The 19,253-nt window shown below is 36.4% G+C and overlaps 1 protein-coding gene across 2 annotated transcripts; it reads left to right on the forward strand.

Moving 5' to 3' along the window:
* The first annotated feature begins 9,272 nt into the window (after nucleotides 1–9,272).
* LOC113750194 (transcriptional corepressor SEUSS) lies at nucleotides 9,273–19,002 on the forward strand. Of its 2 annotated transcripts, none has more exons than XM_027294168.1 (10): nucleotides 9,273–9,632; nucleotides 10,173–11,658; nucleotides 11,758–11,877; nucleotides 12,358–12,406; nucleotides 12,609–12,823; nucleotides 12,915–12,983; nucleotides 13,810–13,907; nucleotides 14,816–14,909; nucleotides 16,676–16,745; nucleotides 17,500–19,002. In XM_027294168.1, exons 2-10 carry the CDS (start codon nucleotides 10,570–10,572, stop codon nucleotides 18,447–18,449), a joined length of 2,754 nt encoding a protein of 917 aa, XP_027149969.1. In that variant the 5' UTR covers nucleotides 9,273–9,632; nucleotides 10,173–10,569; the 3' UTR covers nucleotides 18,450–19,002. The 2 variants fall into 2 exon arrangements, with proteins under 2 accessions (XP_027149969.1, XP_027149968.1); XM_027294167.1 differs by having other exon boundaries at nucleotides 10,176–11,658.
* Nucleotides 19,003–19,253: the final 251 nt, after the last annotated feature.

Below are 19,253 nucleotides of genomic sequence, written 5' to 3' on the forward strand. Positions count from 1 at the left end.
CAAAAAATTGTTAAAAAAAAATTGAAAAAATCCCAAACAAGGGGCCTGTTTGAAAGGTGAGTTTTTTGGGTGTTTGTATAAAACTTTACTGTAGATCACTGTAGAAGTTGTAGAAAAACTTTTGTAAAAATTTGGGTATTTGTAAGATGAAATTTTTTTTCCTTTTCATTTTCTTTCTTTCATTTCCTTTTTTCTTTTTTTTCTTTCTTTCTTTTTTCTTTTCCTTCCTCCTTTCTTCCTCTTCTTCCCTCCCCTCCCCTCCCCTGATCCCTCTCCCGGTACCTCCATGCAGCAACCAACAGGTGAGAATCAAAATTTTTTTTTTTTTGCGTTTTTTCTCTTTCCCTCTCCCTCCCCCGCCATCCCTCTTATCCCCCCTCTCCCCTTCCCCTTTCCCTTACCCCGCCACCCTCTTTTTTTTTCGTCTTCTCCCTCCCTCTCCCGCCACCCCTCCTCTCCTTTCCCCGCCATCCCTTCCTTCCCCGCCAGCCCTTCCTTTCCCCTTCCTCCCCAGCCACCCTCCTCTCCCCCTCCGGCCTCCCCTAGCTGCGATCCCCTTCCTCTCCCCCTTTGCAATCTGGTCGCGCGACCAGATCGGTCAAAAAGGGGAGGGGGAGGGTGGCGGGGGAGGCAGAGGGAAAGAAGGGAGGGGGAGGAGAGAAAAAAAAAAAAGAAAAAGAGCTTCAGCGACCAGATCGGGTAAAGGGGGAGGGGGAGAGTGGCGGGGGAGGGAGAAGGGAGAGAAAAAAAACAAAAAAAGAGGATCGCCGGAACTGGTGGCCGGAATAGTGATCGGCGCCGGAAGTGGTAGTGGAGGTGGTCGCCGGCGCCGGAGGACGTGGTGGGTTGGGTGGGGGAGGAAAAAGAAGAAAAGTTGAAAAGAAAGTTTTTTGTGTATTTTTGAAGTGTGTTAGGTTAAAAACTTTGATAAGTTTTTTGGGGTTCCTGTAGCAAAAGTTGTTAAAAAACTAGTTTTATACAAACTTGGTAAAAAACCAAACTTCCAAACAGGGCCAAGATGAGGGGAACATGTCATGTTTAAAAGAATTATATTTACGTTTCACAAATTATAGTAATCACCGAAATGAACTTTGATTTATTATTTATTGGTTAGTGTGATTATCTCTAAATACATTTAATGTAAATGTTATGTATTAATCTATCTTATTTAAAATTTTAACTACAAGATTGCTACTTTACTCAAATATAAAAATGCAACTTTTATTATTCTAAAGAAATTTTGAATTTTAAAAACTTCTCTTAACCTCTATGAAATTTTATAATTTTTCTATGAAATCCTTCTCTTGTCTCTTTACGTCCTTAAATTCTTGATTTAATATTATATATTGCTCTCTTCTTTCACTTTTCCTTTATAAAAAAAAAAATTCGATGTCTACTTTTTTAAAAACTTACAAAATATTTATATTCAATATTCATGAGTTGCTGTTCTATAATATATAGTCTTGAATCCGCCACTAAATATTAATATAGTAATAGTTAGAATTGTCATTTAAAAATTTTTCGGTACTACTCATTCCACTAGTTACGTTTGTGATGGAACATTTTGTAAATCAAAAAAAGAAGGTTGGAATGCTCAAAATGTTTCCCACAAAATACATTCCAAACTGGCGGGTGAGATTATCAAACCTTTCCACCGGCAGCTGTTTTGCAGTATTGTAAGACGGCGACACGTGGTTTTCATGTGGCCTAGGATCGAAGCTTCGATTGCGAGATTAGTGATTCCCAACCGTTGGATTTTTGGAGTTTTGCAATTAACCAGCTGTACGAAACCTAGCTCCAGGCCCCTAAGGTGTTTCTGAAATGACTAAAATTTCCTTCCCTGGTACACCAAATTACCAAATTAGGAACCTTGGGCGTCGTTTTCTTTGACAACGGCTGCGAATTTACGATCACTCGCTGTCGGGGAACTCTTGTTTGCAACCAAAAAGGGTAAATTTGGAAACTAAGATGGTGGACCCATGGACTCTTCAACGGTCATGATTGAGACCCGTAAACTAACAAAAAGTTGATAGGTGAGTGAGTGAGTGCAGATCAACCTCGTTAGAATTATCAGCTAACCAAAAGAGACGGAGCCCAAGACACACAAGTTGGAAGGATAGGTCAAGTTACGAAGGCTAGTGATAACAATCCGAACTCTTAGCGGAGGATCCTTAGTGCTGTCCTCGTTGATAGATGTTGATAGATTTAAGGTTCGAATTCTATATCTAATACTTATTTTTTTTTTTGACGTAATAGCATATTTAGTTTAGTTTATTCCTACTCCTAAAGGGGAGGAACCTACTTTATGAAGTGGTCCAACTGAGTCCAGAGAATCTGACCGGAATTGAATCTCCATCAGACCAGACAGGTGCACCACACACCCGTATGAATTTAGAACAAATCTCATATTGAGGCACATTGATTGGAGGTCAAGGGTTCCTCCCACCCTACAATTAATGTGATGGCCAACTCCTTCTAGAGGAGTTGGTTTTGGTTTCTATACCTAATACTTGAATATAAGAAAGGTGGGAGTGTTAAAAAATATATATCCGGAACTCTGAGACTTGACTCTGCTTGGATTGCTATTTTTAAAAAATTTTATAAAAAAATATACTGTAATAATTTGATATATGTGAGATAAAAAAGGTTATTGTAACAAGTTTTCGTCAATATTACCTAAGTAAGGATAGAGATATGTATAAATTTTAAATATGTTTTGAATTTGCAAGTTTTATGTTTACGTTAGAGTGTTAGATACATTTTGAACTCTACGGATCTTCTTTTTTCTTTCTATCCCACATCGGCTTTGGGGGGGTTGGGATTTGGGTAGTTAAGTCCCTGGGAGCAATCCAAGAGTTGCCGGCTTTTGGATTGACTTCTGGGATTAGGTTTAATTGTTCAAATGTCGTTTCTCGAAAGAAGGATCTTCTTTTTTCTAAAATAAAAAAATTTATGTTTATGTTAGTGCATATCCGACTGTTTATCATTATTCAATAGTAAATAATTGCCAAAAACAGAAGATTTAGTGAATAACTATTTGTTAGAAGCTAAATCCTAACTCATTTATACTATAATCTACAAGTCTTTGTAAGAAAATATTTCATTTTTAAACAAATATTATGCCAGTCCGCTAAAAACTAATTCATTCCATGAGCAATGAATATTTTCATTTTTAGACAAACATTGAACTTAAAAGCACTCTACCAATTATACCCCGTCGATCACTGAATTAATCTATCCTAGTAATTTCACTGTTTATTTGACTTGTAAGTTTCAAAACTAATAAAGGACTTCCTAAAAAAAAATAATAATAATAATGATAAAGGACAGTTAAAGAATGGCTCTTGCAAGCCATTCTGATTATAAGATGTTCTTAATTTTTCTATGTGACAATTCATGAGGAATGGCATCTCTTAAATTGCAAATTACAAAACTTAGACGAAGAATCGAGAACACCATTGAACAAGACCATTTTTCCTTTTTACTTCCTTGTAATTTTGTACCCTCAAGCAGAGTGAAAGAAGTAGCTCTTTTGAGGGGAGCAAGAGAAGTAAACGTACAAAAAAATCAGTACGTTGCCTGCTATCCCACGAAACAACAGATATAGCATGACGGCCGGGGATAATGTTTGAATTTTAGAACGTTTCAAAACATAATTAAAAGGATAAGCAATAAGAAGAAATGGTTAGACGAGGCTAGTTGATGTTCTCCCTTTTTTGGTTGGTCAAGAAAGGGAGAAGCAGTTGGGGGTTATAAATTTCTCGGCTTTCAACAGTCAAATCTTTTACTATGGCAAACTATTATCTTTTTATCTCACATACATCACATCACAAAAAGTGCTACAGTAAAAATATCTCTAATAATTCACAATCCAAACAGACCATACTTAGGTTTGTTTGGATTGGGCTTTATTTCCCCAAATTTATTTGCTTACATCATCATTACAATTTCCAATACACCTTTTTACCTTCTCAATTACCTTTTTTGTGATGTTTACTTTGAGAGATCTCCACGACATTATAAGTGCTGGGGTTGAAATTTAAGCGATGTTTGATAATTCAATTTAACATTTTAATTTAATATATTTAGATTTTAATGTGTTCAACCATGTTTGATAACTAAAAGTAGAAGGTCTTACTTAATCAAATAGCTTTGAATTACTTATGTAAATCTTATTCAAAATAATAATAAATGATAAATTCTTAATCTATCATTTAATGCAGAATATTATCAGATGTTAAGATTTCAATATTTAAGAATTCGACAACTCAAATTTAGATTTCAAACTTCAAATATCATATTTCAGTTTTATCAAACGTGCCCTTACTTTCCTGTGGCAAAATTTGGCTGAAACCATGTGGAAGGATGGAAATAAGTTTGACACCCAAGACATCTATAAAAATCGTAAATTTCTTTACAAAATTGCGAGCTATAAACAATAATTGAAAAAAATTATGAATAGTTGGTATAGTGACTCTATACATGGAAGACTGTCCACCATTAATTTATTGCCTATATTCGGGTTCTTGTTTGTGATTTTATGGTACGAGGTGAACTATTCTAGGATATTTTGTTAGAATCTTTTATTTTTTATACTTTAGAAAAATACTTATGATGCTTTCTTATGCAGTAAAGGGTAAATTATTCTACTATAAACTTAAATTACTATAGATTAATTTGGCCTGAGAGACTAAAATGAAATACGGAATTTTCATTTTAACACACATAATATTTATCTAATCTAGTATATATATACACAGACTAATAATTATTATTCTCCTGTACGTTTATATATTTTTTCTAATTAATCCTACCTATCCCTCTCTTGTATTTATTTATTTTTCTTATATATTTAAAAATATAACATCTAAAAAATATCTTAGCGAATGCCCACCGTTAGACAGACCGATGAAATATTAATGATGCAAAGAGAGTAAGCAATCTTATCAAATACCAATTCAATACATACATGGTGTGCCGCTGATGCCTTGCAAACATTAAACGAGACATAAATGAGATTTGTTGGATTACATTATGACACATTTAAAGCGTGATTTGGTATCACATCCAAAGATAATTTCTTTTGCAGAAACAGCAATTGTCAAGGACTAAAATGGTAAAAGCCGAATGTGCACATCTTCCAAATTCATTTATTAATTTTTCCATTCTGGTAACAGTGCAATCTCTTTTGGCAAAGAAATGTTTCTTCGGTTCCATTATTCAGTTGAATGAGAGGAAAACATGCATCATATCTAAAGAGGTAAAGCATGATGTGGTCCATTTAATTAGTTGTATCTTATTTTGGTGCAAGTTATTACCTTATTCTGATTTCACTTCATTGTTTTTTTAATTTACTTGCTAATTAGTTTCAAAATGGAAATATCTATTTTAAGAAACCAACTTGGAGATTTTCTTTCAAAATTAAATGAGTGTTTAGAAAATCTTGAATAACATTTTGCAAAATTAAATGTACAGAAACAAATGAAATTGCCTTTCAAATTCTTCTGCGCAGAAAAACCCTTAAAAAATAGGGAAACCCCCCCTTCCCCTCCCCAAGAGCTGTTTCTTTGGCCCAATTTGATCTTTCCTTGTTTGGATTGTAATTTTTTTTTTCACAAAATTTTTATACTTTCTGTGAATACATTTGCCAATTACCTTTTTATCTTATATATATTAAATCATTACAATATATTTTTCTAAAAAATAGCAATCCAAACAGGGTTCAGCTGCCTATATGACTTCAAAATTTTAAGTCAAATCTACTTCAACCCAGTGGTTGTTCGTGTCCATCTATTAATTGAACATAACTGGCCTCTAATGTCACAATTGGCCTTTCAAATCAGACACATTCATCAACATCCCATTTACCCTTTTGCCATAGAAAAATTGGCAAAAAGAAAAATCTTCAACCACAAATAAAAAAATACTACCGTAGCATCCTAATGAACATAACTGGTGTCTAAGGTTTGTTTTTATATCTAATTGTTTGAAAAGGCTTTTTAAAAATCATTTATAAAATAACATTTTTTTGTAATTTGATGTATATAAGATAGAGAGGTAATTAAAAAAACACAAATGTAATCTAAAAATCTGCTTACGATGCATAAATTTTTTTTAAAAAAAAACTTGTTCATGCCGCATAACCTTTTTTAAAATAATAAGCTATCAAAACAAGCTCTTTGTGGTAGAAAAATCATCTAAATCTGCAGATTTCACTAAAACCAAGTACTCTAGTAATGAGTTAGCAATCCAAAGAATAAACTAAAATAAATTTAAAACTTTAAAATTGTTCTATAATTCACAATACATACATACATACATATATATGGGTGTGTGTTCTATACATACATAATTGTTCTAAGTGTGAGTGTGCACGCGCTCACTTGTGTGTGTAATGGGGTAACGAGTATGGTTTCTCTTTGGAGAAGAAGCCAAGTAACAAATAAAATCCCTATGCAGGTAACATTCGCTCAAGAGACCAACTGATATTCGCTGCCAAAGCTAAAATGACAACCGGTATCCATCAATGAAGAGGTGATTTCTGACCGGCTGGAGTGAACTAAGAGCTGTAAGTGTTCCGGCTCAAAAGGTCACGGCGGTCTTGGTCACCTGATTAGGTTACAAGAGGGGCTGAATTCCCCGGTACCACTCCGAAGCTTAAGTCAGTTCGGGATTAGAAAAATGGTTTAATAGTAGAAAGAATGAGTAACTTGCTTTACCAGAAAATGATCATCCCCCTTCTCAGTAGAAGTGTTGAGTATTTATAGGGGATAGGCAGGAGAGAGGGACTGCTGGCACGGGTCCCTAAAGATATGACATGGGCAGTGCATCAAGTTGATTTGATGGGCTCTTGCGAAAAGGCGCACCGGAACAGTTGTTAGAGCCAGGCGGCGCATGTGTCAGAGCAGCTTTATCAAATGTCAGGGGTGTCAGAGGTCACATCACACCTCTCCGATGGCTAGGTATTTAGACGTCACCTCGGCTCTAAAACAGAAGATCTTGACCGAGGTGGTAACGGGGTCGAAGTCACTTCGGCAATGAGATTACCGAAGCGGCACTTCCATAAGTACCATAGGGTGAGACCCAGGACTCTCTGAGCCGGAACGACCATTCTCAATCAACAAATCCTAAAATGAAAAACACCTTAAGTCAAGTTCTTTTTTTTTTTTTTTTTTGCGGTATTAGATCCTTTCGTATTGAATCACGCTAAAAAATTGGGTTCGGCACAATAAAAGTTGGCGCGACCTCGGCTTTTTGTTTTTGGGAAAAGTTTGAATTCCACTTTAATAATTTATCAGTTGAAATTCAACCACAATTTTATGCTTATTAAAAAGGTTTTATATCGAAAGTCCAATTACTCCACGAGCTAACAAATCTAAATTAGGGTTGTTAATAGGATCGAACTAACCCAAATTAGCTCAATTGGATCGAACTAACCCGAACTCAACTAGCTCGATTCGAAAGAATAAGGGTTAAGCCTATTATAATTCTAGGTCAGACTCAGACAGAGTTTAGGTTTAGATTCGAAACCCGATTAAAATATATGTCAAACTTGAGTCTTCTCTATGCTCAACCCAATTATATATATAAAGTTTGGCCCGTTATTATATATATATATATATATACATACCTAATTTATGTTTAGTTTTAATATTATAGATGGTAATTTAACTTTACTACTTAATGGTATAGTAATTATTTTAAAAAAATTAAGAAGTAATAAGTAAGTTTGGATTAAACCCAAATTAAACTCAAAGATTGAATGTATTGTAAATCAAATATGAGCTTTGCATATATTAGCCTGGAACTCATGATCTGAAACTCAAACATCGTATTAACTAATTGAGTTGAGTTTAAATTTGTAAAACTCTGACTCAAATGGTCCGATTCGCAGCCCTAATCTGAATAGCGCTGCGCTGGTTCTGAACCCAAAAAAATCGTATGGCTATTTCGTAAATAAAAATAATCCGATGTCCCAAATTGAAAACGAGCCTTAGAGAGATCGAGAGAGAGAGAGAGAGACAGAAATCGAGCGGTGAGCTGTGAAACTGTGTGCATGAGTAAGAATCGTGAGATCATCCCTCAGACATAAAATAACGGAACGGCGGGTATTCACCTACATGCATGCACGCTCATCACTATTGATGCTGATGCACCATCACATCATACCATCCTCACCCATGAGTGATAATGGGGTGTGATATATGTAATTATTGATATGTGTTTGGAATCTTTGGATTGAGAGTTAGTTGGAAATTTTTTTTTTTTGTTGCCACATAAGCACGTTGTTTAATATTTTTTATTTTTAATCATAATTTTATTTCAAACATATCATATTAAAATTTTATAAAAATTTTTAAATAATTTTTAATCTAGACTAAAATCTTTAGGTGAACCGACATCTACAAAGTAAACTCAAATGAGCCCAAGTGTGCTAATGATGATAATTGATCAAGACTCCACCTTAAGAGAAATTTGAGTTCGAAACCCTAGCACTTCTTTTTTTATTATTCATAAGCGCTATAAAATGAACCAATAATTTGCCTTGACCTTAGAATGAGATAACACTTTCCTACTCCATTAACTTTTTGTTTTTATTGTAAAAAAGAGAAAAGAAAAACCAAATACAATTGCGCCCCACACTTGATTTTTCAATGTTAATGACAGATGCGAAGCAAAGAAATATTTTATATTTATAGGATTATTGGAGACTAATACTTTTTAAGGTCTTAATACTACACGTTAAGTGCTGGAAAATATTTGGATTAAATTTTTTTGTCAAATTATTTGTAGATGTGATATATTTAATAATTATTGTACATGTTTATGATGGCGCATGATACATATTTATATATATACTAATTCTATAGTCTGCGCTATGCATGGGAATTATAAAATTTTAAGATGATTAAAAATTAAAATAAAAAATATATTTTGTAACTATATTAAAAGAAAAGCCCATCATTTCCATGAATTTACGGTACGAGTTGGACCTAGAGGCTGAGTCTACCCATATAATATTTTATTTATTATGAGAAAGAGAAGAAGATGAATTGACTTCATTTTGAGGGAGGGCGAGAATAAGGGGGGAAAAAAAAAGAAAAGGTAAACAAAAGAAAGAGAAAGGGGGAATGAATGAATGAAGAAGAAAATTCAATCCGATGGAATGCAGTTTTGACGTCCGCAAGAACACACACTCTCACACGCTCTCTCTCACACACAAAATATACTACTATTCAGTACTACAAAACTACAAACCCACACACTTTCTCTCTCTAAAAAGTACAGCCAAGAAAGAAACGAAGCTAAAATAGATACTCTCTTCCCCCTTCTCTCTCTCCCTCCCTCCCTTCTCTCTCAATCTCTCTCTCTCTCTCACGCAGTACACGCACTGAAATTCCTAAAGAGGACGACTCGGAACGGAAAAAAAAGTGATATACCAACTCTGTAGCTTCTGAAACAGTAGTAGTAAAATTTTCAATTAATTAATTACTTATCTGTGAATTAATTTGGGAAATGTTAATGAAGAAGTGTGGAAAGAGTGTAAATTTATGTTCAATTCGAAGTCAATCTCAATCCTCCAGAGAGGTTTTTCGCTGTCGCAAGTGCTGAGAAATATTTAACTCTCTCTGGTAAGTTATAGTAGTTTACAGTGTTTTTGGTGATTGTTGATTTTTTTTCCTTTTGCTTTTTGGTTTTTAGTTAATTTTGTGAATTTACGAGGCTTGGGAAATTAGTAATTTGAGCTGTGGATCGACTTGGTTTATCTTGTGAGATTTAGGGCTTGATCGAGTGGTGGTTAATGGCAACAATACTTGCCGTTTTGTAGCTGTTGAATTTTGGAAATTTCCGTTTTTCCTCTTTATTTCTTTTTAAGTTGGATTTTTGCGGCTGGAAAATTGAAATTTGAACTTGAAGTGTAGTAGTGGTGGCTTCGGATACGATGCTGTGCTGTTTCGTACCATTTTTTTAATTTTTGAAAGCTTAGTAAGATAGGGCTTCTTTTTTTCAATTTAAGTTAGTTATCTTAGTAGCTTTTTTTAATAATTCATGAACTTTTTGGAGATTTTGATTTGATTTATAGTGGATATTTTTACTCTTTTCAAGTTTTTAATTATTTTATTGGAAATCTGTGTTAATATTTGACAGTTGCTCGTTTGATTATTTTGTAGCAGAGATTGATGCCAAAGTCTACTAAAGATTGTTGCTTTAGCAGAAAAAACCGAAATTTAGCATGTTTAGAGCCAAAGCTTGTTGGTTATGTTTCGGACTCGTTGATTTTCAACTTCTGTTTGAAGACAAACTCAGCAGTTTGCCTGGCTGCCATGGTGTTTCCGTTGTTCTTGTGCACAATAGACTTGGGAATGTCTAAACCCTCATTGTTCACCTTTTAAGCTTCTTAAAGTTAATTAAATTCAAATCTTGCAGCAGCTGTTGTGTCTGATGCGTACCAGGGTTTTCGTTAGTGTTATTTAATGTCTTTGGAGCTGGGTTTTGGGATTCATGTCGTATTAGGTAGGTTTTCTGTAAGTTAGGTATTTGTGGATAGTGCGTTTGTTTTTCGGGAATATGGTACCGCCTGGTCCTCCCACTCCTCTTGGTGGTTCTCCGTCTGTTCCTCCATCATTATTACGGTCAAATTCTGGTTTATTGGGTGGTCAAGGAGGTGCAATGCCTTCTCAGGGTGCATTCTCATCTATGGTCTCTCCACGGACACAGTTTGGTAACATGAATATGCTTGGGAACATGCCAAATGTTTCGTCTCTATTGCAACAGTCTTTTGCAAATGGGGGGCCAAATCCTGGGCTTTCTGGTCCTGGGAGTGCTCAGAGGGGACTTGTGGACAATGGCGCCGAATCTGATCCACTTTCTGCTGTTGGAAATGGGATGGCTTTTAATACACCCTCCTCTTCGTTCATGTCATCCATGGCAGCTAATCCAAACTCATCAGCACATGTACAGGGCCAACAATTTTCAAATCCTTCTGGCAGCCAGATGCTGACAGACCCCCAGCAAAATCAACAACTTGATCCTCAAAGCTTCCAACATAATCAGCAGCCAATGCAACAGTTCTCTGCGTCAAACAATCCCCAGCAGCAGCAACAACAGCAGCAGCAATTTCAAACAATGCGAGCAGGATTAGGAGGGGTTGGGCCTGTTAAGCTGGAACCGCAGGTGACGAATGATCAAACACAACAGCAGTTGCAAGCTCTAAGAAGTCTTGGTTCTGTTAAGATGGAGCCCCAGCAGCTACCAAGTATGAGGAGCCTGGGACCTGTTAAAATGGAGCCCCAACATTCAGATTCGTCTTTGTTTCTACATCAGCAGCAACAACAGCAGCAGCAGCAGCAACAACAACAACACCAACACCAACACCAACACCAACAACAACAACAACAGTTCCTTCACATGTCTAGGCAGTCTCCACAAGCTGCGGCTGCTGCACAGCTTTTGCATCAACAGAGGATTATGCAGCTTCAACATCAGCAGCAACAACAACAAATTTTGAAGTCTATACCTCAACAAAGATCCCCTTTGCAACCACAGTATCAAGCACAGAAGTTGCCTATAAGGCCTCCTGTGAATCCTGTATATGAGCCAGGGACGTGTGCTCGGCGGTTGACACATTACATGTATCAGCAGCAACATAGGCCTGAAGTAAGAATGATGCGACAATGGAATCGGCTACTTTTCATTGAGTTAAAAGTCTCCTTTTTTTTCCGTATGTTGTAGATTTATGATCTACATGTTTTATAGGACAACAATATTGAGTTCTGGAGAAAGTTTGTTGCTGAGTATTTTGCTCCAAATGCGAAGAAAAAGTGGTGTGTTTCTATGTATGGAAGTGGTCGCCAAACGACTGGAGTTTTTCCTCAGGTTTGTTGTTCTATTCTATAATGGTACTGTAGGAAGGAACTGGTTGTCAAGTTAAATGTGCACGTCCTTTTAAATATACTGAGGACTTTTACGTACATTGATTGCAAAGTAAAAGGAAATTTGCTAAAGAAGGGATTTTACTCATTTTCCAGAATAAACTGACTGATTCTTGTTCCCCTTGGATTAATGGATTTAACGATACTTTGCTCTGTTCTTTAGTAGGTAGGTTATGTTTTTTCTGCTAAAAAGACGTACTGTTTCTTAGAAGCACTTTTGAGGATATGGTATAAAGCAACTTTTGCGTTCCATATATTCATATTCTTGTTATATAAGCAAACGAGCAGCAGAAAAAAGAACAAATGCTCTATGTTCACTTGTACGTATGAGCCTGAGCAGTATCTTTGATATTAGCCTGGTTTTATATTCTCAATTCTCTTTAGACCCGCTTTATTTTCATATCAAATTTTTTGTATTCTGCAGGATGTTTGGCACTGTGAAATATGCAACCGCAAACCAGGGCGTGGGTTTGGTATGTTCTGGTTGCTGGCTCAGCACTGTATAGGATTGTTGTCCTTGTATATTTAGTTCAAACATTGGTTGGTTTTTAAACACAATAATAGAATGATGTCCTTGCGATTGATATTTTGTAGTTGCTGCTCTTGGATTATCTTTTAGTTGTGTTTTCTTTCTGTTTCTAGCATATTAATCTTTTCTTTTTAATTGCCTTTCAGAGGCAACTGTTGAGGTTCTGCCCAGGCTTTTCAAGATAAAGTATGAGAGTGGTACTTTGGAAGAACTACTTTATGTTGATATGCCCAGAGAATATCAGAATTCATCGGGGCAAATTGTCCTAGACTATGCAAAAGCAATTCAGGAGAGTGTCTTTGAGCAACTTCGCGTTGTTCGAGATGGTCAACTTCGTATTGTATTCTCTCAAGACCTGAAGGTTGTTAATGGATTACTATTGTATTCTAGTAGCTTTATTTTCCTGTAGTCATTCCTTTTTCACTTGTCTGTGTTCTCTCAAAACCTGATAGATATGCTCTTGGGAATTCTGTGCTCGACGTCATGAAGAACTTATTCCTAGAAGATTGCTGATACCTCAGGTTTGGTTCTAAAGCTGTGTTTCAAACTGCATCATCAAGATACAAAGATTATCAAGTTTGCCTAATACCTGATTAAAGTTGGACATGCATGTCTCTTTCTTTACATTGCCTATTGTTTTGGCTCAAAAGTATTTATTTTTAATCTTCCTCACTTAAACTTGGACATTGAAATGCCATGTGTTCTTCATATTGTTCCTTCATAGGAATGGGCTACTACTTTCTTATTCCTCTCTTTCCAGAATTAGGTTCTTGAATGCTAATATTTCCTTCCTAGAGTTAATTGCCATATTCTGGGTGTTTCAAGCTGAATGTTGCAATTAGAAAATAGCTTGCTTTGCTGTGTGTTTATTTTGTTTCCTGGCATTAGACTGGTCATACACGATATGCAGCATGATTTGTAGTGGTTAGTGGGACTCTGACCAAAGTTCATTCAATGGCGGGGTCTTCTCATGGACCTGGTGGTTTAAGTTTCTGCTTTTTCTCTTTGATAGTTATACTCTTGTTGGAGTCAATTTGGTTGCTCTTGGTTGAAGATTGAGACGGAACCATAGATTTTAGTCACATTTAATTTTCTTTTGGCTAAGATCTCATTGGCCTCTTGCTTCTTATTTTGAAAGAGGGTAATTGTAAAGTTGATTCAACTAAAAATTCTATTTCATAGGCCTACTGCAAATTTGTTGTCATGTTTTGATTTGCTTGCTAGGTATTGTTTTGCAGTTTTAGGAGTAGGTGATTTTGTTTTATATTATATTTGAGATGACAGTAACAAGTCTGAGAATCTTACAGTTGCTTTAGTTAATTTCTTACTGCCTTTGATTGTTAATAGGTTAATCAACTTGGGGCTGCAGCTCAGAAATATCAGGCTGCTACACAAAATGCATCATCTAGTGTATCTGTTCCTGAGTTACAAAATAACTGTAATATGTAAGTCAAAAGTATTTTCTTTAGACTGTTTATCTTCTATGAGCCTGATGTTGCTTTGTAGGCCCTCTTTTTAAAGATTGAGGTGTTACAAGAGTTCATTTTGTTTTGTGGATTCTTTCTTTCTTTTTTTTTTGACGAATTTACTGTATGATGATCAAGAGAATTGATGTTAAACATGTTTATATCTATATTTTGCACTTTAGAAAGTTTCTCTCTCTTTTCAAGTCAGTCATCCTGGTCATAATTTAATGAAGGATCATTTTTGGCAGTCATTGATATGGGTGATATATTTTGTGAAAGACTCAAAATTAGAGGCAATGCCACAGTTAAAAAAGTTGTTCTTGTCTGATGATGCTGTGCATTATTGGTATTTGTGATTCGTTTAAAGTAGGAACAGTGATGTTTACTGTGGTTTGTGTGTCTTAGAATATTGTATAATATTTCACTTCCACCTTCACAACAATTAAACTGCATTTTCAATGATATCTAATGGAAAATTGGATAGCAGTTTATGACAATCTTTTGATACTTGGGAGTTGCTGGCTTAAATCTTTGAGAAATGAAAAGCAACCCAAGCAATGGCTTGTTTAATTTCTATTGAATTGTTCCTTGGGAAGCGTAAATTATTCTCTCTTTGCCAGTTCATATTTGGTGGGAGAAAGTAGCTATCTTCCCATTACCTCAGTTCATATTTGGTGGGAGAAAGTAGCTATCTTCCCATTACCTTTCGTATAAGAAAAAGCAAAAGGGGGAAAAAAGGAGAGTGAACATTAAAACAATATCCTATTTTCTGGCTGTAACTGGTAACTGATTCTCCGGATGGTCCTTACTTTTGGCATGGATGGGTATAAACTCCTTGAGATTGTGAACATGCATTTTATTATTATTATTATTATTTCTTTTTGCAGGTTTGTTGCCTCAGCTCGTCAGTTGGCAAAAGCATTGGAAGTCCCTTTGGTCAATGATTTAGGGTACACGAAGAGATATGTTCGATGTCTTCAGGTAATTCATCCTACGGGCTAGACAGCAAAATGCTCTGCTTTTTGTCACATCGTCTCTGATTTCATAATCATGTTTTGCTTAATTCATGGAAATGTTTAAAAATGAGAAATTGTTTTTTTTGGTAGTATAGTAATTCATAATCATCACTGCTCTCTCTGATAACAGTGGATAGAGCATAAGGGATGACTGATTACTCAGGGATCCCTTTGACTAGAGCCTAGCAGGCTGATTACCTTGCCGCTTACCCTAGGTTATGTCTTTTTTATCCTGATTGGAACTGGTCCTTTATTCGAAATACGTAATCAAAGAGGTCTCAAAAAGAAGCTGTTGACCATTTTTCGTTGACAAGAGCAGCTGAAGGTTCAGTAAAAGGTTTGAGAGTTAGAATAAATTGGTTAGAATTCGAAATCCGATAGTGTAATCTTTGTATCAAAATAAACATGATGCTAGATGTCCAAATGATGGTACAAATCTATCCTTTTTTTAGGAGTATAGGAAGCTGGAGAAAGTATTTGATAAGCACTGGTCGATTATTGACGAAGGCTGGGGATTTCCAATATCTAATTGCTAATTTGACATTCTTTCTGAGATGTTACCTTGTAAAAGTTTGAAGTGAAACTGGTCCCATCACAACCTCACTGTCTAAGAGAAAGGAGGAAAATAATGGTGTATTGATGTTAATTTCCTCTTAGTTTTCTGCCCCATTTGGGAAGCTTATTTATTTTCTTCTCTTTTTAGATTTTAAAATGAAATGAAATTTAGTGCAGTGCTGCAAGTCAACCATGAGTAATTAGTGCATCCTGGATTTCCAGTAGTGCAGTAGAGGAACATGCTGAGTGACGAGAATCATTTGGACTTTTCAGTGCTTTTGGGTCATGTAACATTTTGGATTGTTTGTAATAGTCGATTGAGTCTCTCATCAGATAAATTTGTAGTAGGAAAAACAGATAAATCATGGTGTCGTTTTTTTTTTCCCTCTAAAAGAGAAACAGGATTACCTACATTTGGTATAGCATGAAGGTAAACAAATTTTTGCTCTATGCCAGCATGATTATAATGTTGAAAAGTCTCTCTGCTTTATAGTGGCAATGATGAAAATAGTCATTGATGGCGCTTGACTCAGAATGTAGCAGCTTTGGCAGAATCATTAGAAGCGTCCTCTTGATCATTTTAACTTTTTTCATTTAGTTTAATGTCCATCAATGAATTTTTGGGCGGATGTGGTTTGTTGAACCTTACTTGCGTGTTCAGGATTAACTCTTAAGATTCTTTTTTCTGTGGGCATTCTCTGATTAAAAAGTTGAAACCAAAGTAGCCCATATGAGATTTACTGAGACTCCCTTAACGGAGATTTATGCTACTCTTTGAAAAATCCATTGAACTGGTATTTTCTTAATTAAAGTAGCTTGAATGAATACTTCGGTAGGACGACAACTGATTAAGGAGAATTATGAGATACATAGCTATAGCAGTTACTGTCTAATTTTTTTTCAATGTCTTCATAACAAGACTTCTTTATTGTAGATTAGGTTAACCTCTTTAAAATGCTCATTGAACTGATAGTTTCCCCACTCGAGTAGATTCAGTGAATATTTGCACAGGGCTACAATTGATTGGTGAGGATTTGAGATACTTAGCTATAGCTGTTGGTGTCCTTTTTTGTTCCCCCCCCCCCAAAAACAAAACCAAAAACACCCAAACCCAAAAAAAAAAAAAAACTGCACCTCAAAAAAAATCTTGATATTTGGCTTCCTGATGCATTTCAGATATCAGAAGTGGTGAACAGCATGAAAGATCTAATTGATTACAGCCGAGAAACAGGAATAGGACCAATGGGTAAGATTTATGTTATCATCTCAGCTTTTTACGTTTTCTCATGTTATTAAATCCGAGGACAGTAGGAGATATCTGAGGGGGCTGGTGGATTTGGATTGATTTTGCCTGCTTTTTAGTTTTTCTGTGTAAATCAACAATTGATGATAGAGAAATCAATACTGAAGCAAGCCTTTGACGAGGTCAAAATGGTTTCAATCATAGGGAAAATTTTTTGGAAGCTAGGTCTTGGAGTTTCCCTGATCCCTTCCTCCCCCTCTTCTGGCCCTTTGACAGCCAAAATATAGTGATTTTAGTTTTCATTTGCTAGCAGGCCTGTTCCTCTATCAAAATGTTATGCTCTCTATGCAAATTTGAAACCGGTTTCACCAGCATGTAATTTGTATGATCCTAGTTCTATTTCCTCCTCAAAGGGTCAGAAAGTTTGAATATCAAAACTTGTTCTAGTTTGATGGCTTATTCTGAAATCGATAGGATGCGGGAAGAACTAAACCAATATACTACTGCAGTACATGAGATCTAGGGTTTGCATCAGTGTTCTAGTGCCCACACACACACACACACATCTTCCCCCCCCAACCCCACCCACCCAAAAAAAAAAACTGGGGGTAATCTGAGTTCTAATTCTCGAAGAGTTAGGAAAGTGAAAGAGATCCTGGTTGAGCATATAGGCAATTCCAAACTGTAATGGGCCTCTATGTTAATGCTGGAACTTCATATTTTATTTATTCATAATATTGGTTCTTTTTGTTCTTAGAGAGCTTGGCCAAATTTCCTCGGGGAACAAATACTTCACCTGGGTTTCATGGTCAACCTCAGCAATCTGAGGATCAAATTCAGCAACACCAGCAGACAATGGGTCAGAGTTCGAACAATGATACCCCTGTTCAGGCTGCTTCTATGCAACTTCCTTCCAGCAATGGCTTGGCAAATGTAAATATTCCACTGAATTCGGCTTCTGCAACTTCCTCTACTAGTGCCATAGCTGGGCTACTTCATCAAAACTCAATGAACTCGAGACATCAAAACCCAATGAGCAGTGCAAACAGTCCTTATGGAGGAAATGGTGTTCAGATGCCATCTCCTAGTTCCTCGAGTACCTTACCACAACCGCAACTCAATCCTTCTCCTTTTCAGTCTCCAACACCATCGTCATCTAACAATCCTCCACAGACTTCACTTGGTGGCTTACCGACTGGAACGCACATGAATTCTACTAGTTCACCGAACATTGCAATGCAGCAGCCAGCACTTTCCAGTGACACAGATGCTAATGATTCCCAGAGTTCTGTTCAGAAAATCATACATGAAATGATGATGTCAAATCAGCTCGGTGGTGGTATGATGGGCATCAATAATATGGGGAATGACATGAAAAATGTTAATGGAATTATGCCAACGAGCAATAATATGGGTCTAACAGGGAATAACTGCATCGTTGGAAATGGGGTAACCAACACTAACACTGGCATTGGGGGTTCAGGATACGGGAGCATGACCAATGGACTAAGTCAGGCAGCCATGGTTAATGGAATTAGAGCTGCTTTGGGCGGTAACTCTGTGACAATGAATGGCAGAGTGGGCATGACAATGGTTCGGGACCAGAGTATGAATCAACAGCAGGAATTGGGTAACCAACTGCTTAGTGGGCTTGGAGCTGTCAATGGCTTTAATAACCTTCAGTTTGATTGGAAACCATCTCCCTGATAGTCTCTGTTGGTACTGTTCCGGTTCCCTGAGATGTTGCTTGTGCAGAAAGGAGATTTGTGGTTTTCCTCTTCGCCCATCTGAAAATGGCACATGGAAAGATATAGATGGTTTTGGGCCTCGGCTCTTCATTGTACTAATTCCAGAGAAAGAAGGATACATATAGCATAGCATAGTGGTTTCGTGATTGAAATGATATATCATCCTAGTAGCATATTGTTCTAACTTGATTTTGCCAATTTCAGGTGCTTATCTGCACTAACAGCCTTGAGGGGAAATTCAGGGAGTAACTGCTGGATGATCTCAAGCAATTTCTACTTCCTGTTTACCCTTGTCCAAGGCATTTGTAAACTATTATGTGCTGAGTCTCGGCCTTTCCCCTCTGTCCCCCAGCGAATGTGAGTGTATATAGCTATCGATTGTCTTCAAGCAATTTTACTAGTACTTTCAAGAGCTGTTGGGGTGGTCTTGAATTACGTGATTTTAATTTTCTGTTCATATTGGCAATACTGTCATTGAAACAGCATTTGAAATCACAGTAGGCTTTCGTGAATTTTCAGCCTCATGAATGAGGGTCTTTTTCACTAAAGTTGCCCCCGAATTGATCCTCTGGGTCTTGGAACTGACGAGGTGTTGTCCATTTCTTTCCCAAGTTCTTGATTAGACTAGGAATGGCTTAGCAACTAATTTACGCAAATCTAGGTGAAAGTGAGTTAATCATGGGAGTCAATGTTCAGAGTTCTTTTTGTATCTGTTCAATGTAAAAACTAGTGCATAGCTTTGCATGTTTCAGCTGCAGAAAGA

The sequence above is a fragment of the Coffea eugenioides genome, chromosome 10 (assembly GCF_003713205.1).
Source record: "Coffea eugenioides isolate CCC68of chromosome 10, Ceug_1.0, whole genome shotgun sequence".
Lineage (NCBI taxonomy): Eukaryota > Viridiplantae > Streptophyta > Magnoliopsida > Gentianales > Rubiaceae > Coffea > Coffea eugenioides.